This window comes from Mirounga leonina, unplaced genomic scaffold (genome assembly GCF_011800145.1).
Source record: "Mirounga leonina isolate KUSES-001 unplaced genomic scaffold, KU_Mleo_1.0 Mir_91, whole genome shotgun sequence".
Classification (NCBI taxonomy): domain Eukaryota; kingdom Metazoa; phylum Chordata; class Mammalia; order Carnivora; family Phocidae; genus Mirounga; species Mirounga leonina.
The window spans coordinates 27460158-27486054 of record NW_023270839.1 but is presented as its reverse complement, the minus strand read 5'-3'; the positions used below and the strand labels follow the sequence as shown (position 1 = coordinate 27486054).

Below are 25897 nucleotides of genomic sequence, written 5' to 3'. Positions count from 1 at the left end.
TTAGTAATAAATATTTGATTTTATAAACTCTATTACATGTGACCCAACTATTTCACAAGCTAGAAACAGGCTAAATTTTGTTAATAGCCCACTATTTTGCTTTAATACTATCAACAACCACAGCACAGTCACCATCAAATTCTTTTCTTTCTTGCTTTCTGCCAGAGTTTATCAGGAACTGCTTTAGCCCCCAGTCCTTGGGGCTACAGGGAACACTCTGCAGGATACAAGATTTCGTAGAGGTGAAGGCAAGAAAGAGAGTGAATGAGGAAAGAAAGGAAAAAGTCTTACTTGGAGGGCAAGTCAGTGACTCAGCACTTACAATATATCTGCAACAAATCTAAAGGAATAGGAGAAAGACACTTAAGAGAAAGGTTCTTCCTTTTGGCAACATGGTAACCAAAACATGTATACAAAAAAAAAGAACTGTGTATAGGGTGTGCTGATGAATGTTTATCAACCAGCAAAGTAGGGGGGAACATGTCCTGATTTGTAACATTTGCTAATTTCCATAGTATAAGTACTCTCACCGCGGCCAAGTTCAAACTACCAACAAGAAGAAAGTTCAAACTACCAACAAGAAGTCCTAAACTTCTGAGTTGGGAAGAGATGCACAACAGCACATCATTATACAGTATTTCTGTCATACAGACAAAATAGGTCTGAATAATCTCAAGAGCAAAGAAAATTAAAAGGTAGTTTTGAGTATTATTTTTGTTTTTTAAAATAATCTAATTGTAAGTGCATGTCATTTAATTTTTAATAATGGCTGTGTTTAACAACGAATTTGCAAAATTCTTGAAAATTTAATAATTGGTAAGCCTGTATGAGTTGGCTCCAACATACCACACCTAAATGAGTAAGAGGGAAGGAAAAATCAAACTGAAAACCATCAAATGATATTTACTATGTTTTTATAGAGAGAGATATAGTCAAAAGCTAATTAAAGGATTTTTAGAATTCCAAATATATCAACATATTCTGCTCATTATTCCCTCAAATAATGTAAAATATTGTCAAGAAAATGAGAAGTTTCAAAGGATTTTAGTGATACGGATGTGAGTTCTTATAATACAGGTAAATGTCCAATTTTATGAAGGTTATCTCTCCTAACCAGATTCTATGTGTTTTACAAGCTAACTAGAATAATGCACTCATTGTTTTCCCATTAGCTTGTTTTACTACTATCGAGCAACTCAGGAACACTCAGTAACTAAACAAATTCGGACTTGGGCCCATCTTCTGCTGAGTCAGCAATCTCTTTAGCTCCAGGTGTCACCAGCACAAGGGATGTCGCCTTTCCAAGGCTCAGAATTTCAGACAAAAGAAGAAAAAAGAGAAAGAGTTGGAAGGGAAGGAGGGGAGAAGAGAGAAGAAAGGGAGAGAGGGAGAGGTGCCTGAGGCAGGGTCAGGGTGCCAATGACAGCCTCAGGCACTGACTGTCATCAAAGGCATGTGAGCTTGAGCCAAAGACTGTAGTCCTATGTTTCCTTAGCTTAGCATCACACTGTTGCTCTGCTAGATGAAAAGTTATTGCACACAACCACGCAATCATCTCAGTTGTACATTCACAGGCTTTGTCCTTGAGATGACACACATCTGGAGAAGCGATAATTCACACTTCTTTCCTGATATCTGCAAAGCTCTGGATAGATCATGCCATATGGACAAATGTTTGTATAAATAACTTGAACATTCACATTTCATTCTGTGATCTTGTCACACTAAAGATAAAGCAATAAATGCCTCTAAAATTTGCCAGAAAGGGGTGCCTGGGTGACTCAGTTGTTAAGCGACGGCCGTCGGCTCAGTTCATGATCCCGGGGTCCTGGGATCGAGCCCCGCATTGGGCTCCCTGCTCTGCGGGAAGCCTGCTTCTCCCTCTCCCGCTCCCCCTGCTTGTGTTCCCTCTCTTGCTGTCTCTCTCTCTCTCTCTGTCAAATAAATAAATAAAATCTTTAAAAAATAAATAAATAAAAATAAAATTTGCCAAAATAATGCAATCATATGTATCAGACAACTCTGACTAAGGTGTAATTATTATTGTTTTATTGAGGAATGTACTGTCTTAAAAGCTGCCCTGTTTCTAAAATTTAAAAATTTCCCATCATGTCTGGAAAAGTTTAAAACAGCTTTGTAAAAAGTTTTATCTATTAGAGTCATGTTAAAGATCGATTTATGTTGAATAATCAATAAAGGTAAGTGTGCTAATTAATTTTGCTGCCTGTAAGTCTATCTTGAAGACTATTCATGGGTTACTATTTCAGACTTATTTGCTGATGCTGTGTTAAAGTATCATGATGCTGCCTTGCTTTCAGGAAGATGATACCACTGATCTTCCAACAGTGGGACACGTGCATTTAGTGATTCTTCTGGAACTGGGGGAGAACTTGCGCCAAGTTGGTCACATTTTCTCACCCAGTGAAAGATTGGCAATACTAACTTCTTATGTGGTCAGAAGAGTACTTCTGATGTATTTAGCCTAACTCAAAGCTATGCATGTAAACAGAGATAGGCCTCTATCGTGATCACAGTTACAAATACATGTATATACTAAATTCCTTTCAGTGATTTAAAAAAAAAAGAAAAGTTCATGTAAGAAAGCCAGGCAACCCAATCTGAAAGTGGTTAAGTAATTTTCGATCGCTGTTACCTACTAAAGCTCTGCTGAGGTCCACTGATGCGAGTTGCCAGAGGTGCCCGTGAGCAAATGAGACAATTGTATATCTTAAAAAATCCAAGATAAATAAGTAGTGCTAAAAAAGAACAACGATTAAATTATTAGCCAGGTGGTTAACGGAAATGCACAACCTTGAATAAAATGGTCCTGATGGGGAAGGAGAAGGGTTTTTGCTTGCTTATTTCTAAATGGCCACCAGGGTGCAACTCAGCCTCGTCTTGCGAAAGTTTACCTTCGGTCTCCTTCAACTCGCTTTTTACGAACTAGGTGAGAAATAAAGACAGGAAAGAAAAAAGGTAAATTGAAGGAATGGTGCTTAAATTCCAGAGCAACAACATTAATCACACTGAACAGCAATCCCACACGTTTAAGGATATAGTTATCTTAAATTTCAATACTCAATTACCCAGTACATGCTATAAATGGAAATGATATCATAACCTAGTGTTTTGCGGAATTTACATTTTAAATAAAGTCACGTCTGATATTTGAGAATTTGAATGTTAGAAATTTCTATGGAGTGGCAGGTCCAGAATAGACCCGTGAAACAGTGAAGTCCTGAGTATTTCCATGGTCACATACCCACAGCCTCTGTGCAACCTGATCCCCACCTGGCTTTAACTCCCCAGGACGACACATGTACAATCTATGAATTCAGCTTACGGCCTGAACACCAGGAGGAGCCGCAAACAAATGTTCAAAGTTTCGAAACCTGTTTTATACAAACCACCTCCCCGCCCCCGGCAAGTATCAGCTTCCAAAGAAGGCATGATTCAGATGGCAGGCAAACTCAGAGATTAAGGTTCCCTTAAGTGGGTACTTAGTATCAAAAAGTTGCTCTGATGGCCCATTCCCAGTTTCTGCAACCCATTTCCCCCTTTCACCTCTCCACCTGCAGGCCTGTCTGGTGGGTAGGAAGAGGGTTACTCTAACCTTCCTGGATTTGGCAAAAAGGTGCCCAGACTGTGGTCCTGCCCTAACTCTCCACTTTAAATAGCCCAGCCTGCAGAAAATGAGACAAAAGCTATTGCCCACAGCTGCCACTTCTGGGCTCATGATCGTTTTTCCATTTACTTCAAGCCTTTTCTTTTGCCTGTTTCTCTTTGGTCTCCATGTTGTTCAGCTATGGACTCCCTGCAGTTCTCGGTGCTGACTGCTGCCTCCACCCTTCCCCAAAACCCTGTGTGCAGGGCTGCCCCCTTAGCCTCATCCTCTACATCCCAATGGCAAGCACTGCCATATGCCTGGCCAGCCTCCGGAGGTCACACAACCTACGTGGCCCGGGCCTCAGCAGCTTGGCTGAGCACGCCTGGGCAGGGAGAGGGACACTAATCTTTGCCTGCCCCTTCCGGTTCCAACTCTTGGTTTCTGTCTTGTCTATGATCTGAATCCTCCCCATGGCCAGCACTCTACTTGGCAGAACACTGTGCCCAGTTCTCCCAGCCAAGGTCTGGCCTTCTGTCCCCAAACCTCAAACTGGGGACCGAGTGCTGCTATTGGCTGGCTGCTTGCCAAGTGACTATCAACTCTTGGATGTCCTGTTGCCATGCTGCTTCAGGTGACTGAGCTGTGCCCAGACCAAGCCTTCCATATCTGTCCCATTCTTCTGTGCTGTGGTTGACCAGGATATGCCCCCTCTCATCCTAACAGAAGAAGTATTACGGATCCTCAGCAAAGAGTAGGCAGCAGGAAAAACTAAAGAGGGGCTAACTGAAAAAGCTACTTCTAAGTTTAATCTTTATAACATAGCTCCATTAGTTTACTTCACGTGGAAATCACCAAAGTATCAGACATAACTGCATTTATACCCAAGTGCAAAAGCACAGCCAGGGGTCAAACATAAGTGAACTGGGAATTTCCATGTCACTGTATCCATCTTCTGGTGCAGATAACAACACAGGGTGGCTACATGTAAGAAGTAAAGGAGAACCAAATACATAAAGGAAACCAAGCAAAAATCAAAGCCTGTCTGGAAAAGAAGAACAAATAGTTCTTCTTGAGAGAATGCTACAGTAAAATTGAAACACCGCAAAGCTGATGAGAATTCCCAGGATAACGTAATAATGTGCATTTGATCAAGTGCTGACACCAAAGGCCAGTGGAATGATGTCTGTGAGATATTGCATCTGAGGTGGAGAAATAGTCACCGTACTCTTCTAATTGCTAACAGCACACATAAGGGCTGCGTTACCTAGGTCATTATTCTTTGTGATGGCGGCTGCCACCCTTGTTCGAGGCCCTTGCTTGGTAAACTGATATCCAAACTTGAGGATCCTTGAATTCTCCTCGAGCATCTGGGCAATTTCCATCTCCACAGCAGTTCCCAGCTGCTGTCTCTGGTTACAGGTGCGGACACATAACAGGACGACCAAGAAGAAAGAGGAAACAGTTACTTGCATGGGAGAGATGCATAGCTACTTGCTGGACAAAAACATAAAGGGGTAAAAGTCTCACATTGAAAGGAATAAAGTCACTTGAGATATTTTCTCCCATATAGTCACTTGAGACCTGCTCCTTGTCTAGAAGCAAAATCCAACAGACAGCCAAGTCTGTTGGCATGCTAAACTGAAAAGACTAAGCCAATTATTTATGAAGGAAAAGATGATTCCACATGTAAAATTAAAGCAAAACTAATATTCGGTGTTTCCAATTCACCCCAGTTTCTATGGTTTAAACAAAGGGTGTTTTTAAGTAGTGAAACTGTCTTATAGCAATCAATCCAATTACTGAATTTTCTATTCTGGGATCCATTTCCAAAATAATTAAAGGTCATCAACCTGCTGGCCATTCTTTCTCAGCAGATTCTCAGTAGGAGATCCCAAAGAAACTTCATTGTGGTTTGAACCATGGCCAGGACAATTATCAAACCCTGAAGGGTGTTATTGGGCTGTAGAAAAATCCCCAAGTTTTTTAAGTGGGTGAAAAGAGGTTTCTTGGTTTTTTTGTTTGTTTTTTAAGCTGAGACATAGAATAAAAAAACTAAAAGCAGAATAAAAAAAAACAGGGGCATGTAAATATAGGAATTTAAAATTAATCAAAATTTAACAGTTAACAAAAATTAAAATTCAATTTTTCCATAATATGTTTATTAAAAATTTTTAACTTAAAAAGTATAGGCTTGGGGCCCCTGGGTGGCTCAGTCGTTAAGCGTCTGCCTTTGGCTCAGGTCATGATCCCAGGGTCCTGGGATCAAGCCCCACATTGGGCTCTCTGCTCAGCGGGAAGCCTGCTTCTCCCTCTCCTACTCCCCCTGCTTGTGTTCCCTCTCTTGCTGTCTCTCTCTCTGTCAAATAAATTAAAAAAAAAAAATCTTTAAAAAAAGTATAGGCTTATTTAGAAAAAGCACATAAAAAGTGTATAAAATACAAAAGCTCCCTTCCCCCAGTATTTCCATTCCCCATAGAGAAAGCCAGTTTGGCATATGATATGTAGTCTTTTAAAACATTTTCTATGCATTCATATGTATACCTAATCATATGTACATGTATGCTTTTTCACATAAATGGATTATACCGGCATATTGTTCTGAAACATTTTTATTTCTCATTTAACATTGAGAACACCTTTTCCATTTCTACTATTCCAAACAACGCTGCTGCAGTGAATTTCCCTCGCACACACAGTATATCCTAGGACATTTCTGCAAGTGTGCCTGTAGGGCAAATTAGGGCTGGGCCCAAGAGTAAGCATGTTTCAAATTTTGATACATTACTCACTTACCCTCAAAAGTATGACAGTTTTTTACTCCTACTAACAGTGTTTGAGATTTACTATTTTCCCTACCCTGGCCAACATAGGATATTATCAATCTTTTCCCCGTTTGTCATTCTAATTGGTAAAGATTTATATTTCACTTCTATTTATTTAATTGCTTTAATTTGCATTTCTCAAATTATGAGTAAGAACAATTAATTTTCTTATGCGTCTGTATTTCTCTTTTTGGAAACTACCAATCTCTGTCATTTGTATATATTTTTTAAACAGCCCATGGTTCCTTTTTTTTTTTAATTTGTAAGTTTCTTATATATTAGGAAATTAGCCTTTTGTCAAATGTGTTGAAAATACTTTGTTCAGTTTGTCTTTTGACTTTTTTTTTGATTCTCTTTTCATTTTCATGTGACTAAATTTATATCAATCTAGATTTTATATCATGTTTAGGAAGGCTCTTCTGATTTCTTCTATCAGAAATCCTTCTGATTTCTTCCATTTTATGATTTCATATATTTTCATATTTAAATCTTCATTTCATCTGGAGTGAATTTTAGTATAAGAATCAAGATAGAGCCCCAACTTAATCTTGTTCCAAAATGCTAGTGAAATTGTCCCACTATCTTTTACTTTATCCTTTCCTCACGGAGGTACTTTGCTACAAAATTCTCAGGTGTACTTGGATCTGTTTCTGGAATCCACTGTTCTGCCAAGTCTATTTCTATGCCAGCATCATGCAATTCTGATTGCTTTATTATATTTTAAAAATACACCTTTTAAATTTGGAAAATGTAAGTATTGAGCAGGTGGAGGAGAAAATTTAGAGAGAAACTTTTATGTTCTAGGCAAGGCCTAAGGTCTAATTCTTTGCTCCTTTTCTTTCTTTTCACTCAGCAACCTGTCAAACCAGTCTCTCCCCAAGAAATTAACAAAATGTGGTATTTCCAGTTAGACAATAACAACTTTGGGTATCCAGTGTAGAAATTAGTGTTCTAAGCTAATGGGAGGGAGAGGCAGAGAAAAGAGATCCTGACCTCACAGTTCCATGAACAACTTTAGCTCACGACATGCTTTAGAACAGTGCGCTGTACTAAAGATTGAGACTTGAGCTAAGGCTGGGGCTGCCATAGCTATGCCTTATGCCCCTGGTGCTATCCAAGGGCAGAAGGAGCTCATGGGGTTGTGGCTGATGGGGAGGGATGACATAAAAGTCCCTTTACTTCCCCTCACAAATTTCACGCCTTTGGAGTCCTGCGCTTGGGTAATATGCAGGATGGGCATGCTGATGGCTATATAAGGGATGTAGGAGCTGCAGAAAATTATATTGGGAAGGAGCATAGAAAAGAAAGGGAGAAAGTAATGTAACACAGGGCACCTTCTTTCTCAGCCTGAGTCTTTTTATTTGAGGTCTTCTGTGTCATATAAACCCAGGGCAACAAATGTAGGCCAAAATTTCTTATAATTTGTCTGTTTCCCTTTTATAAGTCACTAAATACAAATGAAAAAGAAAAATCAAAGTTTAAGCATACATTTCTTCTGTTTTTTTAATGACCTTTTTTGTTTACTCAAATTTCTTTAGCAGTTACCCATCTGTTTCATTAATATGCATCACCGATTGTCCTTCTCACACGGGGCATCTGATTAAATCATTACCTATTTACCCAGAGCCTAGCCACAGCAGCCTGCCCCAGTGACAGGCTCTCAGCAGGCCTTCACTTTGGCGTGGCTGCCTGCCCCAAGGGTGCTAAATTGGTCTCAGCTGCTGGCCCTGCCTGAGGAAACGGTCTTGCAGATTATTTTATTTCAAACCCTTCATTACACAGACGAGGAAACTGAGGTCTACTTCTAATAGGCTATGAGTCGATAAGCAGAATTTGGATGGAAATCAAGTTCTGACTCTGAATTTCCTCTTTCTTGGAATAAAGCAAGGAATTTTTCCGGTTGCTCTAGAAAGTCTCAATCCTCTTGTCAGAAATGTAAAGAAGCTATTTCAGAGGCATATTGGGGAATAAAGTGGGAAAACTACACCATTCCATTCTAGATGACTGAAAAGGGGTGATAAGGTTGATGTAAGGGGATTTAAGAGAGCAAATTCAGGATTTGTATTTCAGGGTCTTCTTCACATGCATTAGGAAAAGCTGCTCTCGTCTCAATGTTCAGGTTTCCATCTCACTCATTAGATGTAGGGTTGCCAGATTTAGCAAATAAAAATACAGGACACCTAGTTAAATTTGAATTTTGATTAATAAAAATAAATAATATCAATAAATAAAAAGAAAAAAATATATTTTAGTATAGTATGTCCCAAATATTTCATGGTACATACTTATACTAAAAGTTATTTGTTGTTTATCTGAAATTCAAATTTAACTGTATTTTATCTGGCAATCCTAACTAGGTGGTATCTTACAAGGAACCAGGAACATAGTTTCTGGAACATTACTTCAGATACGGGGTTTCATAATGACCTAAACCAACATAAGTTAAATACACTTTGGAATAAGGTATCCACTTCTGTCGTAGATGTCCTGGAAATAATATGCTAAGAGCTCACTTAACTACTGCCTAATACTAGTTCAACTGATAAATATTCCTGAGCTATCACATCTTTTCTTTCAGTTCATATTTCTCTCTAGCTCATTTTCCTACTCTCCCACTCCCTGATGCCTCTTTTTAAATTTACTAGCAGCTGGACACACACCAGGATACACGGCATCCAGCTTCCTGAGAGTGTACGGCTGGGTGTGTATATCCCCTTCACATATCTTCATTTGGGAAAGCTGCTTTGGTGATGAATCCTTTCTGGGGAGGGTGAGAATAAAGGAGCACCTGTCTTCTGTAGCTTCCCCTGCTCCCCTGGCAGCAAGCCTCTGGAGGAGTCGAGGGGCAGAGGACCTGCCCTGAAGGAGCTCACGTGTCCTAAGTAGCAAAAAAGGATAGTAGAGTTGTTCATGGGACCTGTTGGGGGTTTCCATACTTAAGCAAAAGTCCTGGGTAGAATCCCGGGGCTCTATCAGCTCTTGGAGGGTTTAGACTAGGGAATTTCCAGACATGCAGGGGGCACTCTCCCCACTGTCCCTGCCACCCCCACCCCTAATAGGAGAATGCTCACAGCACAAGGCTCTGTGTTGTCTCCTCTTTCTGGGCCCTTGCAGGGCCCTTTCTTCTCACTAGACAGTGTCTAGGCCTCTCAGACTCACTGAGTCCCATGGCAGACAGTTCCCTGTACTGAAAGGGGCAGGGCACAGCACTATGCTGAGAACTGAGGCTTGCTGTCCAACAGCAGGAGCCAGCTGAAGCCAGCAGAGCCACTGGAAACATGGCAGGTGGATGCTGGGAAAAGGCCTTCAGGGTACAGGAAGATGTGGCCCTAGAGACAAGCCGCTTGCTTTGGCTGTTGATGGGAAGCTAAGAAACACCGCAACAGAGCTGAGACCGTGATCGCACTATGGGTGTGGCCTGCTTCTCTAAGCCAGACCATCTTCTAGAACCTGGATTCCTCTAAACAGGCTCTGTGGCCAGGCGCAGACTGCAGGAGTCTAGTTTTGCTCAATTTTTTTTCAGCTCTGGCAACCTCCAACCAAGAGCAAGGAGTCTGTCTCTGGGCATGGCCAGCCCACTTTCTCCTCAAAGCCCTAGTCCCAGTGAGAGGCAACAGCAAGGCTGGGACAGGACTGGCTGCGGTTCCTGCTAGGAGGCAAGGATGACGATGGCTGCACAAAGTAGCCCTCAACACCTTCGGCCCCCCTCCTCTCTGCCCCGGTACCTGACTAGCTGAGGGCTGGTGGGGAGCTGGCCCTTTCTGTCTCGGGCTGCCTCACTGTGCATCGCGTCTGGTTACCGACATGCACTCCCATATACCCTCCACAGGCCAGCAGCTGTTGTAACTTACAGGAAAGCCGGAACATCGAATCGAGTCATAGAACTTGGCTTTAAACTCACTGCCTTGTGGCCCCCTCTTCACATGCACCCTATGAGTCACACCTGGTTGTCGATCTTGATCTCCGTCAGGGTGTCATTCTCTCTCAGTGCCTCCACCAGGGCCAGGATCCCGGACCCAGTGATAAAATTGGATTCGATGTTGAGGCTTTTCAAGGTCTTATTTACTTTCAGCATATCTGCAAAAGCCTTATTATGCAAAAAAGAAGTAACCATTAATGCTTGTAAAGATTTATTTACTGAACTCCCAGCCCCAAATTAAACACAGATGTTTTTTATATACTAAAAGAAAAACTTAGTCAAATCAAACTAAGAATAATTCAGTCCAGCAGCCCAGACTTACGAATTTTGCATACCTGTAAAAGAAAAACTAAAACAAAAAATCCTGACCCAGGATTACCAACGTTGTTAAGTAAGAACGTTGAGTAAAATCCCACCACCATATGTTATCATTAGCAGTTTGTTTTTTGTGCGTGTGGTTTTTGGTTTTTTGTGTTTTTGAGAAAAAGACATTTTAACATTAGGAGAAATGTAGAAAGGACATGATCTCAGAATTATTATTATTTTTTTAAAGATTTTATTTATTTATTTGAGAGAGAGAGAAAGAGAGAGAACACCTGAGAGGGGATAGGGTCAGAGGACGAAGCAGACTCCCTGCCGAGCAGGAAGCCCGATGCGGGACTCGATCCAGGGACTCCAGGATCATGACCTGAGCCGAAGGCAGTCGCTTAACCAACTGAGCCACCCAGGCGCCCGATCTCAGAATTATTTTATTTTGTCCCTTTTCCTATGAACGGATAAAAACACTTTACTGTCGACTAGCATGTAGGCACTACTGATGTAGTCATATTATTTCAGGTCATCTATAAATTAGAATTCTTCAAAGATAACTTTTGGAATATAATCACCATTCAGAGTAGCAAACCCACTGGAGACCCCCAGATCAAAACAAGAGATACACACATGCACCTGCCTGTTCCCCTTGCACCCAAAGTTGGCCCCTGGCATGAAGAAAAGATACCATTTTTAAATGACTGGAACTCTCACAGTGCAAGAAAAACAAAACAAAACAGAGGGCCATTACCTTGAAGAATTGCCAAAATACAGAAAAAAGACAGCCTGGTGGAGAAATGACCACAAAAAAAGCTGTTGCCTGAGACACCAGAGGTAAGGTAAGGGGCATCTCCTGAAAGAACTGCCTTCAGAACAGACTGGAACAGGTGGAGCAGACGGAGAGCACGTCGCCCCTCCTTGCAGTTTCCCAGGAAAGAAGCAACTGCCAGCCCCCTGTCAATGAAAACTTTCCTAGGAAGAAGCTCCAGTGAGGCCAGGAGCTGAGACAGAAGCCATGCAGAAACAGAGGCACCTTCAGACCCCTCACCAGACACAGTGTGGGAGAAACGGAGAGGAGAGGCAGCTATGTCCAGGAAGGAAACCCTCCCAGAGTGAAGCCTTCCTAGCCATAGACTTGTGGGGGACTCCCAGCTACCTGACAGCTCCCCATGCACACCCTTCAGAGAGGGCTGCAGTCAGTCCACCTGCCTGCTTACAAAAGCATGCATGCATTCATGCATTCATTCATTCAATCAATCAATCAGAAAAGACTATCGGGCTTCTACAGTGTGCAGTATGCCAGCAGCAGAGAAAAGAAAAATCTCTGTCCTAAGAGGGCAGTTGATAAATAAATAAATTACATAGCCTGTTGGATGGTGACAAATGGGAAACAGAAAGGGCCTCCCTTTTGAGGGAGAGGTCTGTTGGTGAAACACACTGACACAACTGCAGAGGAAACGATCCTGGTTTACACAAAACCACCTCGTTCTCTATTCGCAAGTCTGGCAACCAGTGACTACCGGACAAAGTAGGAAAACCAACCTCATGGAAGAGAAAAGCCAAGTTGACCAAACAGGACAACATGCCATAGAGGGAACAGAAACAAATGTAAAAATTCTAATTGTTATTCTCCCTCTTCTCACCCACCAAAAAAAGAAAAAGAAAGAAAACACATTGTATCCATAAAATAAATACTGGCTATTGTGGGGAGAAAAAAAGAGGAATTTGAACAAGAAAATGTTCTGAAAAGTTTAAATACTACATTGAAATAAAGAAAGGTAATGGACATCCAGAATTACAAAATGAATGAGCATGGCTGAAGAGCACGTTCGTGAGTGAGAACATAAATCGAGGGCTATTCCCAAGAAGGTAGAGTAAAAAGACAAAGCTAGAAAATATGAGACAAATGTTAAAAGATATGGGGAAAGATACAGAAGTTCAACATTCATCTAGTAGGAGTTTCAGAAGGACAAAAGAAAAAAGACAACACAAGGGAAGAAATTATAAAATAATAAGAAAAAAATTTCCTAGAGTTGAAGAGAGTTATGAGTCTTCATCTGAAAGAACCCATAGAATGCTCAGCAAAATGAGTAAAGAAGACTCACAAGTGGACACATACAAGTGAAATTTCAGAACTCCAAGGGAAAAGAGAGAGTCCTAAAAGTTTCTAGTAAGAAAAAATAAGTCACTTACAAAGGAACAAGACTCAGACCAGCATTAGTCAGTAGACAGCAAGGCCCATGAAAACAGATTTATATATTTATATAGCCAGGTAGTTGTAAATACTGGTGAAAAGTTTTAAATTTTTACAATCAACCTATATATAAAACATAGACTATAAGGGCATAAAACATATAAAACTGAAATGCGTGAAAATAATGGAATAATTATAATTTGGAGGTAGAAAAAGGAGGAGGGATGAAGGCAGATTATAGAACTACTCTCAGCTTTTCTAATGGAGAAACAAAAATTATTTAACATGATAAATCAAAAACAAAAAAGTATGTATATCAGGGGTTTTCTACTCTGCCTGCATGTTAGAATGAATGTTAAGATATATAAAGTATTGGGCCCCACCCCAAATGAATTAAATCAGAATCTCAGGCTATAGCCTGGATTGCTATATATTTTTTTAAGATTTTATTTATTTATTTATTTACTTATTTTAGAGAGAAAGAGAGAGAGTAGAAGCCAGGGCTGGGGGAACAGGGAAAAACAGAATCCATGCTGAGCACAGGGCCTGACAGAGGGCTCAATTCCACCACCCCGAGACCATAACCTGAGCCAAAACCAAGAGTCAGGACACCCAACCGACTGAGCTACCCAGGTGTCCCTGGACTTCTGTATTTTTAAAAAGCTCTCTGGGCAGCGCCTGGGTGGCTCAGTTGGTTAAGCAATTGCCTTTGGCTCAGGTCATGATCCTGGAGTCCCAGGATCAAGTCCCGCATCGGGCTCCCTGCTCAGCAGGGAGTCTGCTCCTCCCTCTGACCCTCCCCCCTCTCATGCTCTCTCTCATTCTCTCTCAAATAAATAAAATCTTTAAAAAAAAAAAAATTAAAAAAAATAAATAAATAAAATAAAAAGCTCTCTGGGTGATTAATGTTCACCAGGATTGACAACCACTTTTTTTTTTTTTAAGATTTATTTATTTGCCAGAAAGAGAGAGAGTGCGCAGGGGGGAGGGACAGAGAGAGGGGGAGAAGCCGACTCCCTGCAGAGCAGAGAGCGTGATGTGGGACTCCATCCCAGGACCCTGAGATCATGACCTGAGCCGAAAGCAAATGCTTAACCAACTGAGCCACCCAGGTGCCCTCCTTTTTAAAAAAGATTTTATTTTAGGATTGACAACCACGTTGATTAAAGTCATAAAGACAACAACTAAAAGAATGAAAAACAAATTGCTAATACTGACTGCTCTGGGGAATGGAACAAGGAACTTCTTAATTATTTTAATTATTTTTATGGTGGAAAACACAGGAAGAAGGAAGCGAAGGAATCTAACTTGGGACCAGAATTGGATTTCTCAACCTTGGCACCAATGACGTTTGAGGCCAGAGGATTCTTTGTTGTGGGACATTGTCCTGTGTCCTGCAGGATGTTTAGCAGCTTCTGAGACCCATTAAATGCCAAAAGCACCCTTCCCAGTCATGACAACCAAAAAATAGCTTCAGACACTGCCAAATGTCCCCTGCAGGGCAAAATTACTCTGAGTTGAGAAGCACCAGACTAGAAGAATAATACTGTGTATTAGTCAAGCAGTTGCTTTAAGTGCAAAGAAAGCTCGAAGATTTGGACTGACATTATTGTACACCATGTAAACTAAAGTGCATTTATTCACTGCTAGGTCCTTAATTAGAAGTAAATGTACACATTTTAATTAGAGCATCAGAAGGAAATGCATCAGGCTTTTCCTTATGGACACTCCAGGCTTCAGGATTTATGTTCATTATTAGAATAACAAAATGTTGGAGCAATTAGGCCTTTATAAAAAAAAAGGTTGCAGGACTTCCTGGCAAGTAGCCAGGATCTTGCCACTTTCTTTTAAACTTGAGAAAACACTTTTCTCAAACCGAATAAAACAGGGGAGACCCAGCCAAACATAACCCTGGGCTGCAGGCCCAAATTAATTTCAGTTCAGCAAATATTTAAGCATCTATTACATGTGCTGGGGATAACATCAGTAAAACAAAGACTCGATTTCTTAAATGTTATATAAATAGTTACAGTAGAAACACATTTTTAAAGAGGTTTTGCTTTCTGTACTTCACAGGATTATATGGAAATCCAGTGTCCTGCACTGTCCAAACCTGCACCATCCAAAGGATAGCCTCAAGACACATGAAGCTCTTAAGCCCTTGGAAAATGGATGGTCTGAATTAAGATGTGCTGTAAATGGAAAGCTTGCACTGGATTTCAAAGATGTGGTATGAAAAAAGTAGTTAAAATACCTTATTACATTTTCAAATTATATTTTGAAATGATAATATTTGGGATATATTGGTTTAAATAAAATATATTATTAAAATGAATTCCATCTATTTTTTTTTTAATGTGGCTACCAGAAAAATTTTAAATCATACACGTGGCTTACATTTTATTTGTTATAGACAGTGCTCTCCTAAGCTCTTTTTTTTTTTTTTAAAGATTTTATTTATTTATTTGAGAGAGAGAGAATGAGAGACAGAGAGTATGAGAGGGAGGAGGGTCAGAGGGAGAAGCAGACTCCCTGCCGAGCAGGGAGTCTGATGTGAGACTCGATCCCGGGACTCCAGGATCATGACCTGAGCCGAAGGCAGTCGCTTAACCAACTGAGCCACCCAGGCGCCCCTAAACTCTTGACTTTTATGTGGCATTATTATTAATTGTAAAAGTGTTTTTTATTTTTTTTAAAGATTTTATTTATTTATTTATTTGACAGAAACATAGCAAGAGAGGGAACACAAGCAGGGGAAGTGGGAGAGGGGCTCTCATTTTATTTGTTATAGACAGTGTTCTCCTAAACTCTTGACTTTTATGTGGCATTATGATTAATAGTAAAAGCGTTTTTTATTTATTTATTTATTTTAAAGATTTTAGTTATTTATTTGACAGAGACATAGCAAGAGAGGGAACACAAGCAGGGGGAGTGGGAGAAGCAGGCTTCCTGCCAGGCAGGGAGCCCGATGTGGGACTCGATCCCAGGACCCTGGGATCATGACCTGAGCTGAAGGCAGACACTTAATGACTGAGCCACCCAGGTGCCCTGTAAAAGCGTTTTTTAATGTATTTGGACTTTTTCTGCTCCCTGCTAGAGATGTGGATAGACAGAAGTGCTTGGGGCATGGTGAACTGAACTTGATTATAGGTCACTTAAATGCATTTCCTGGCTAGTCTACATGCTGTGTAATCTCAGTGAAGTTACTCAAGCTCTATAAGCCTCAGTTGACTCATCTATAGAATGGGGATAATGCCATCTCACATACACATAATTTGCCTACGTTCACAATAACCCCACAAGTGCCTCACTGAATCCGTTTCTGAACTTTATTTTCTGCAGTTTTTAAAAAAGTTTTATTTATTTATTTGACACAAAGAGAAGGGGAGAGAGAGAGGGAGAGAGAGAGAGAGAATGAGTAAGGGAGGGGCAGAAGGAGAGGGAGAAGCAGGCTTCCCTGGAGCAGGGAGCCTGATGCAGGACTTGATCCCAGGACCCCAGAATCATGATCTGAGCTGAAGGCTTAACCAACTGAGCCACCCAGGCGCCCCTCTGTTTCTGAATTTTAAAAAGAAAAATTTCTTGAAACTCTTTGCTTTAATACCGATCTTTAATTATCTTCTTCTCTCTTTTTTAAAGTAATCTCTACACCCAAAGTGGGGCTCAAACTCACAACCCCGAGATCAAGAGCTGCATGCTGTATCAAATGAGCCAGCCAGCCAGGGAGGCGCCCCCATCTTTAATTCTTTGTAGTGAGTTGTTCAGTCATAATCACCGTTTGAAGATCTCTATTGCCTCTGGGGTAATCAACTAATTTTCAACCTACAGAAAGGTTCTGGCATGGCTGAAAGGAGAACCATCTGAGGGCTGCCAGGTGAGGGCTGGACCATAGGAAGCCATCTAGGAATCAGGCCAGAGAGGCTTGTCTCTTCACACCCTTAAGGACTGCAACTATTCCTTACAATTGTGTGGTGTGCTTGTCACATGGTATGCAATCAACACATAGTTGCTGCATTAAAAACAGTATTGAAGAGTTTATTAGATTTAGAATTTATTTAGTCCATTTAGCAAGTTATCTATTTGACTGAGTAGAAGAATTAGACTATTTGCTAGTGCTGTGTCGACAATGGCCTATGACATATTTCCATCCCTGCAATTTTACTGTACTGTATTATATTGAAGTGACAACCATTTCTTTCTGTTTTTTTTTTATAATTTTATTTATTTATTTGACAGAGAGAGAGAGAGAGACAGAGAGAGAGGGAACACAAGCAGGGGGAGTGGGAGAGGGAGAAGCAGGCTTCCCGCCGAGCAGGGAGCCCGATGCGGGGCTCGATCTCAGGACCCCGGGATCATGACCTGAGCTGAAGGCAGATACTTGATGACTGAGCCACCTAGGCGCCCAACAATCATTTCTTTATTCATCCCTTTAGTTACTTACATACAAAATGTACTGTGAATATTTTGCTTTATTGAAAACAAATCTACTAAATGACAAGAGATCATAAAAATCGTATACTGATAAAAATCCTTAAATTGTTAATTTCACTTTTACCAATGATCTGGTTCTGCTCTTTTTCTATTTTAATGATAGCTTTCAAATTCAAAACTGCTTTCAACTTACACATTTACATATGTAATAACTGCTGGTGAAAACATCAATTCTGTAGCTTAATCCCTCTTCCATGAGTACTTATTTTATATATGCTGTGGTCAGCATGGAAATATTCTTGATTGCTGAGAGGATTCATTCATTTAACAAGCGCTGTTCGAACATCTACTCTGTGCCAGCACTGGGATAGGTATAGCCATTACTTTCTTATTTTTTTTATTTATTTTATTTATTCATTTTATTTTATTTTATTTTATTTATTTTATTTTATTTTATTTTTTAGGGGTGGAGCAGAGGGAAAGAGAGAAAATTTTAAGTAGGTTCCATGCCCAGGGCACAGGCTGACTCGAGGCTGGATCTCATGACCCTGAGATCATGACCTGAGCCGAAATCCAAAGATTCAGATGCTTAACCGACTGAGCCACCCAGGTAGCCCCCATGTTACCTGTTTTTAATGCTATTTTAGGTCTTCCAACAGACATGTTAATTTTAATCATATCATCAAGTCAAGAAAACTTGTTTTTCTAGCTTGATTCAAGGGCTGAGCATGAGATGCTGTAGAACAACAGGCTGATGCTCAGGCTCCCCCAAATTGACATATTTTAGCAAATGTATGACAGGGAAGCATTGTGTACAGATATAGCATAGCTTGATGGCTAAACCATCCTGCTTGTAGAACCAGAAAAACCTGGTGGTGCCACTTCTGGCTGTGTTACCCTGGAAAAGATATTTAACCTCTCTGAGCCTCAAACCACTCATTTGTTAAAGTAGGCGTTAATAATAATACATACCTCATAGTATTACAGTGAGGATTAAGTGAGCTGACATGTGTAAAGCACAGAGATTACTGCTGGCATTTACTAATTGCCCAAGAAATGTTAGCTATTAATAGTAATAACACTGACGGTGGTAATAGTTGTAGTATTTACTTGGGTCCAGGGGCTTCCTTATTTAGCTGAATTACCTGAAATGCATGGAAGGAACAGGGCTTTCGGTTGGTTATTTTTTTCACATTCTTGTTAACAGTGTCAAAAAAAGGTTTTAAAATCTGGTTGTTTAAATATTTCTGAAACATACTAATCCATTTCAAAGATTAAAATGAAATATACTTTTATATGTGCTGAGTTCCTATAGGAGTTGGGGATCTTTTAATATCCATTGACGAGACAGAATGTTAATGTAGATACAGAAGTTTCAGAAAACTTGGACTAAGCACAGAGCAAAATCTAAATGTTTATTTAGCTAAATGACTAATCCAATCTTATTTCTTTCTCCTAAAAGCGTAGTGCTCACAAAATTTTAGTCAATTCGAAGTGCCTGACATTTGGCTTTTGGTTTTTTTTTTTTTTTTTTTTTTTTTAAAGATTTTATTTATTTGAGAGAGAGAGAGAGAGCATGAGGAGGTCAGAGGGAGAAGCAGACTCCCTGCCGAGCAGGGAGCCCAATGCGGGACTCGATCCAGGGACTTCAGGATCATGACCTGAGCCGAAGGCAGTCGCTTAACCAACTGAGCCACCCAGGTGCCCTCATGTTATATTTCTTTTTTTTTTTTTTTAAAGATATTATTTATTTATTTATTTGACAGAAAGAGAGCACAAGTAGGCAGAGCGGCAGGCAGAGGGAAAGGGAGAAGCAGGCTCTCTGCTGAGCAGGGAGCCCAATGTGGGGCTCAATCCCAGGACCCTGGGATCATGACTTGAGCCGAAGGCAGCACCTTAACCTACTGAGCCACCCAGGCGCCCCTCATGTTGTATTTCTAAAAAAATTTTATTTTCTAAAATTTTACTCACAATCGCCACAGGGTCATTGCTACGGGTTGCAGCCAGGCTGAACTTCTTTACGTGAGTGTTGGTTTCCAGAGCTTTTGCAAATTCCTTCAGGGTTGGAATTGGAATGTTCTAAAATGGGGAAGACATAGACAGTTAATAAATCATTCTGTAGCCCCCCCTACCCCAAGTCAAGGACCCACAGCCTTTAAATTCCTTATGAGTTTAGATGGCTAAATGCATGAAATTCTTTCTAAAAGATTCATTAGCCATTGTCCAGCAACCAAGCCATCCTGGGCCAATAGCACCACTTAGTGTCTAATAAGGGAATCTAACACAATTTAACATTCGGGCATCACCTTCCTGTTACTTTAGCCAAGAAATTATGCACATACCAAATTTCCCTCCTTTTCTCTTTCATTCTCTATATTCTAGCCAGACTGACCTACTTGCCATTCTTTAAACATACCATGGTCTTTCTCTCCTCCACACTCTTAGGTATGCTTTTCCCTTTGCCTGGAGATTCTATTGTCCTTTTCTCTGATTAATTCCTATTCATCTTTCAAGACCTAGCTGAAATATCACCTCCTTTGTTTATTGACTCTCCTAAGCCAGATGAAAATTTCCTTACCTGCAATTCCATAACATTTGGGGGTTTACCACATCATGTTGTGGTTATTTATTTAGTGTCTTTCTCCTAATATAAGTTTTTCAGAATAAAGACCAAATGAATCTTATTCTCTCTTCCACGGCACTCAGCACAATCCTGACCACTGGGAGGGAGGCAATATGGGGTGCACTAGAGGTTGACATGAGTCCTGGGTGCACTACAGACTAGCTCTGTGGCCATGAGCAACTTAACCTCTTTAAGTGCCACTAAGGATTAAATGAGCTACAGCAGTCTTCCTTTATCCATGGGGGATATGTTCCAAGACCCCCATGGATGCCTGCAACCACAGATAGCACTAAACACAATATATATTGTTTTTTCCTAAACATACATACCTATGATAAAGTTTAATTTATAAGTTAGGCACAGTAAGAGATTGACAACAGTAACCAATAATAAAATAGAATAACTGTAAAAATATATTATAATAAAACTATATGAATGTGATCTTGCTCTCTCTCTCAAAATATAGCTATATTCACCCTTCTTCTTCTTGTGATGATGTGAGATGATAAAATGCCCATGTGGTGAGGTGAGGTGAGGTGAATGACATAAGCATTATAATATAAGGTTAGGCTACTATTGATCTTCTGACAGTATGTCAGGAGGATCACCTACTTCTGTACTGTGGTTGACTGAGGCTAACTGAAACCATGAACAGCAAAATCACAGATAACAGGGAACTACTGTAATGAATTTCAAGTATTTAACAAAGGGTATGGCACATAGTGAGTACTCAATACAAGTCAGTTGTTATTATTAAATAGCAGATGTTGGCCCAAAAAGAAGTAACAAAATAGGTATCAGGCAATGTTCTCCCTCTCTTTCTCTCTTTCTATCTCTATCTCACACATACCCTTCCTTCCCCTCCCTTTGAGAGTAACATGACTAATTACCAAACAGAATAAAGCAGAAGTGACAATTGTGACTTCAGAGAATAGGCCATAAAAGGCGCTGTGGCTTCCTGCTTGCTCTTTCTTTTTCTCTTTGACCACTTGCACTGGGGGAAGCACACCGTCATGACTCAAGGACACTGAGGCAGCCCTATGGAGAGAGCCATGTGGTGAGAAATTGAGGCCTCCTGCCAACAGCCATATTAGTGTGCCATCTTGAAAGTGGATCCTTCTGCCCCAATCAATCCTTCAGATGATTGCAGACCTTGATAACAGCTTTACTACAGCCTCACTTGAGATCCTGAGTCACAACTACCTAGCTCGGTCCTGATTCTTGATACTCAAAAACTGTGTGAAATAACAAATGTTTATTGTTTTAAGCCTCTAAGTTTTGGATTAATTTATTACCCAGCAGTAGATAACCAATATTCTATGTTTAACATAAATACAATGATTCTTTCCAAAGAATTCCAGAAACCACTTTTTAAAAATTTCTTCTTTTGAATAGGATATCTTGTCTCAAAACTGGTGACTACAAGGGATTGGACACAGGTGTGAAAGCAGGCAATCGGTCATCGCCATTAAATTTTCTAACCTCATGATAAATCAAGTGACTGACAATAATCATAATGAAATACCTTAATGTTGTTGAGGTTGACTTCTTGCAGGCTGGGATCATTGGCTTTCATCTGCTGCAGACTTGCTTCCACATTGGTAGGATTGGGTGGTTCCTCAAATATTGGCTTGACCTTCTCACCTTTGACCACATCTAACACACAAATTTTAATTTTATTTTTGCTTATTTTTTTTTTTACAAATTTTAATTTTAAAAAGAAAATGTAAGGTTTCTCCTGCCAAAATCAGAGATGACTTCCCCAAAAATGATCTTTCCTTCCATGCTCTGATTCCAATAATACTCTAATATCAATGATAGTACAGCTTATTCTCAACGAAGCAAGCATGGGAATGATATGGTTCTGAGTTACAGTTTCAAAGGGGCAGTTATTGCTGCTGTACATGGACCAACTGCAGACTATAATAATCAAGCCACAGGATCTGAGATGCAAAAAAGAAATAGAGTCTTTTCATTTCCAAAACCATACTATTCCTCTGGACTGTTTTTAAAAAATATTTATTTAGGGCGCCTGGGTGGCTCAGTCGTTAATCTCTGCCTTCGGCTCAGGTTATGATCCCAGAGTCCTGGGATCGAGTCCCACATCGGGCTCCCTGCTCCGCGGGAAGCCCGCTTCTCCCTCTCCCACTCCCGCTGCTTGTGTTCCTGCTCTTGTTATCTCTGTCTCTGTCAAATAAATAAATAAAATCTTTTTTAAAAATATTTATTTATTTATTTACTTACTTACTTATTCTTTTTAAGTAGGCTCCATGCCCAACATGGGGTTCAAACTCACGACCCTGAGATCAAGAGTCGCATACTCTACCAACTGAGCCAGCCAGGTGCCCCTCTGGCCTCTTGACCATGCCCGACCCTTCTCTGATATCCATTTTGGAGATTTAATTTTGACAAAGATATGGGAAGAGAAACGGATAGAAAGGCAAAATGAAACAATTCTCAAAAGCAGTTAAAAGAAAATGTTTGCAGCATATATTTAACATATACAGTATTAATATCTCAATTTACACAGAGCTCCTACAAATCAGTAGACAACCCAATTAAAAATGAGCAAATAATAAGATCAGAAGAGTCTCTGCCACTCAACCAAAAATATAAAAAGTCATTAAACTGTGAAACTAAAAAATGAAATACCTTTTGACCAGCAAAAAAAGAAAAATGTAAGAAGAGATAACATGTACAAGTGGCAACAATGTGGAGTAAAACGCATTGTCTTATGTCGTTGGTGAGAATGTAAACTGATGCAAACTTTTTGGGAGAGTCATTTGGCCTCACCTACCAAAATATAAAATATGGGTACACTATGACCCAGTAATTATGTATCTAGAAGTCTAATCTACAGAAAAAAATAGCATGGATGCATAAAGACATATATTCAGGGATGTTCACTGATGTATTACTTGTGGCAGCAAAACATGATAAACAAAATGCCCATCAATGTGAAAATGGCTAAATAACTTATAGCATAATCACATAATAAGGTGCTACCTATTCATTAAAAGAATGAGGCAAACCTACATGTACTGATAAAAGAACCACAATTTGAAAAAAAGTTAACGGAAAAGGAAATACATATAAATATAACAAAATATGTACAAGATCTAAATGAGGAAAACTACAAAACTTTATTGAAAAAAATAAAAGAGAACTAAATGGAGAGATACTGGAAGAGACTCAATATTGGTAAGATGTCAATTCTTCTCAAGTTGAGCTATAGATTCAATGCAATTGCAGTCAAAATCCCAGCAAGTTATTTTGTAAATATCAACACACTAATTTTAAAGTTTATATGGAGAGGCAAAAGACCCAAAACAACCAACACAATACTGAAAATGAAAAACAAAGTTAGAGGAGTGACACTACCAGACTTTGAGACTTACTATAAAGCTACAGTAATCAAGACAGTGTGGCAGGGGTGAAAGACTAGACAAATAGATCAATGGAACAGAATAGAGAGCCAAGAAATAGAGCCACATTAATACAGTCAACTCATTTTTGATGAAGGAGCAAAGGCAACACAATGGAGAAGAAATAGTCTTTACGACAAATGGTGCTAGTACAACTAGACAACCACATGCAAAAAAAAAAAAAAATAATCTAGACACAGACCTTATACTCTTCACAAAAATTAACTCAAAATGTATCACCTAAATGTAAAATGCAAAACTATAGAACTCCTGGAAGATAATGCAAGAGAAAATCCAGATAAACTAGGGTTTAGCAATGACTTTTCAGATATAACACCAAAGGCTTGGTCCGTGCAAGAAAGAATTGATAAGCTGGACTTCACTAAAATTAAAATTTTCTATTCTGAAAAAGAGATATTTGCAAAATACAGATCTAATAAAGGATTGTTATCCAAAATATACAAAGAACTCTTAAAACTCAACAATAGGACAACAACCTGATTAAAAATTGGGCCAAAGACCTTAACAGACGCCTGACAAAAGAAGATATGCAGATGGCAAGCAAGCATATGAAAAGATGCTCCACATAATATGTCATTGGGGAAATGCAAATTGAAATCATGAGATACTACTACACACTTATTAGAATAACCTCAATCTGGAACACTGATAAAACCAAATGCTAGCTAAGAGTGGAGCAACAGAAACTCTCATTCTTTGCCAGTGAGAATGCAAAATAATACAATCACCTTGGAAGACAGTTTGGTGGTTTCTGACAAAACTAAACATACTGTTATCATTCCATCTAGCAATCATGCTCCTTGATGTTTACCCAAAGGAGTTGAAAGCTTATATCCACACAAAAACATCCACACATGGATGTTTACAGAAGCTTTATTCATAATTGCCAAGACTTGGAAGCAACCATGATGTCCTTCAGTAAGTGACTGGATAAATACATCCTTACAATAGGATATCATGCCATGCTAAAAAGAAATGAGCTATCAAGCCTGAAAAAGCATGGAGGAAACTTAAATGTATATTACTAAGTGAAAGAAGCCAATCTGAAAGGGCTACACAATGTATGATTCCAACTATATGACAGTCTGGAAAAGGCAAAACTATAGAATAGAAAGATCAGTGGTCATCAGGAGCTAGGGGGAGAGAAAGATGAATAGGTGAGCAGAGAGGATTTTTAGGACAGTGAAACTACTCTGCATGATACTATAATGGTGGATACATGTCAATATACATTTGTCCAAATTATAGAATGTACAACCCCAAGAGTGAACCTGAATGTAAACAATGGACTTTGAATGATAATGATGTGTCGCGGTAGGTTCAACAAGTGTAACATATGTACCACTCTGCTGGGGGATGTTGGTACTGGGGGAGGCTGTGCATGAATTGGGGTCAGGGAGTATATGGGAAATCTTTAATTTTGCTGTGTACCTAAAATTTCCCTTAAAAAATAGTCTTAAAAAAGTTAATGATATGTATATGCACAAAAGCCCAGAAGATGATGCACCAGACTTTTAATAGCAAACATGCTGTCAGAATGTTACCCTTTGATATTGAAGTTAAAAAGGATAAACACTTTTCTTTTTTTTTTTTTAAAGATTTTATTTATTTATTCGACAGAGAGAGAGACAGCGAGAGAGGGAACACAAGCAGGGGGAGTGGGAGAGGGAGAAGCAGGCTTCCTGCCGAGCAGAGAGCCCGATGTGGGGCTTGATCCCAGGACCCCGGGATCACGACCTGAGCCGAAGGCAGACGCTTAACGACTGAGCCACCCAGGTGCCCCAAGATAAACACTTTTCATCTGCATGTATTAAAAGCCAAAAAGAAAAAAAAATAAAAGTAACATTGCTTATTGTCTGGATAAATAGCCCAGTATAAATGATGGTTTGTAAATATGCTGCTCAGACTAGAAAGCACCTGCTCAAACTCCTTCAAAGAGAATAAAATAAAATTAATCTAAGAAAAGCTGTGACCTTCTGTAAGTTTTTACAGCACCTGGATCACACTGTAGCAAAATTACCTGATTATTGGTCCATCCTAACCCTGGATAGGTAAGTTCCTTTAGGCAGAGACCATTTTTTATCTTTGTACCTAAGCCTAGAACCTTCCTGATGCATAGTAGGTATTTAGTAGATGACTAATGAATGAGTCAGTGAGAGAGTCTAATAAACTGTACACTTCTCCAGGAAATGCTAATACAGAGAACTGTGGTCTCGAACTTTCTGTGCCAGTAAGTCTATGCCAATGTGTCTTTCATGCTCTCGTGGGGGAAGTGGGTATTCAAATTCTAATGACCTGCATCCATTATTGAGACAAAAAGACACCCAAATAGAGAAGGAAACTTATCAAAAATACTATAGTTGATTAAAAAACATCATTAGGAACATGAAACTCTGTTTGCAATCTGTGCGGACTATGTCACCTTTTTATCAGCAATTTTATATTTTGACTAAACAGACCTACCAAAGAGTATGTTCTGGGCAACACACACCTAATTGGTACAATACGCTGCAAAACAAAACTTTGATAATTGGCTTCCCTAT

The 25897-nt window shown here is 39.7% G+C and overlaps 1 protein-coding gene across 3 annotated transcripts in view; it reads right to left on the bottom strand.

Moving 5' to 3' along the window:
- Positions 1-2027: 2027 nt before the first annotated feature.
- TMOD2 (tropomodulin 2) overlaps positions 2028-25897 on the bottom strand; it is a 47700-nt gene continuing 23830 nt past the window's right edge. Inside the window, exons 6-10 of one of the 3 annotated variants that reach the window (XM_034994891.1) lie at positions 21434-21564; positions 19257-19364; positions 10373-10516; positions 4872-5016; positions 2028-2943 (exon numbers count right to left, since the gene is read on the bottom strand). In XM_034994891.1, coding sequence (XP_034850782.1) covers positions 2909-2943; positions 4872-5016; positions 10373-10516; positions 19257-19364; positions 21434-21564 — 563 coding nt within the window. In that variant the 3' untranslated portion in view covers positions 2028-2908. Of the gene's footprint in view, positions 2944-4871; positions 5017-8757; positions 9308-10372; positions 10517-19256; positions 19365-21433; positions 21565-25897 lie in introns of those variants that run through there. The other 2 variants (XM_034994892.1, XM_034994893.1) reach the window with 2 other exon arrangements.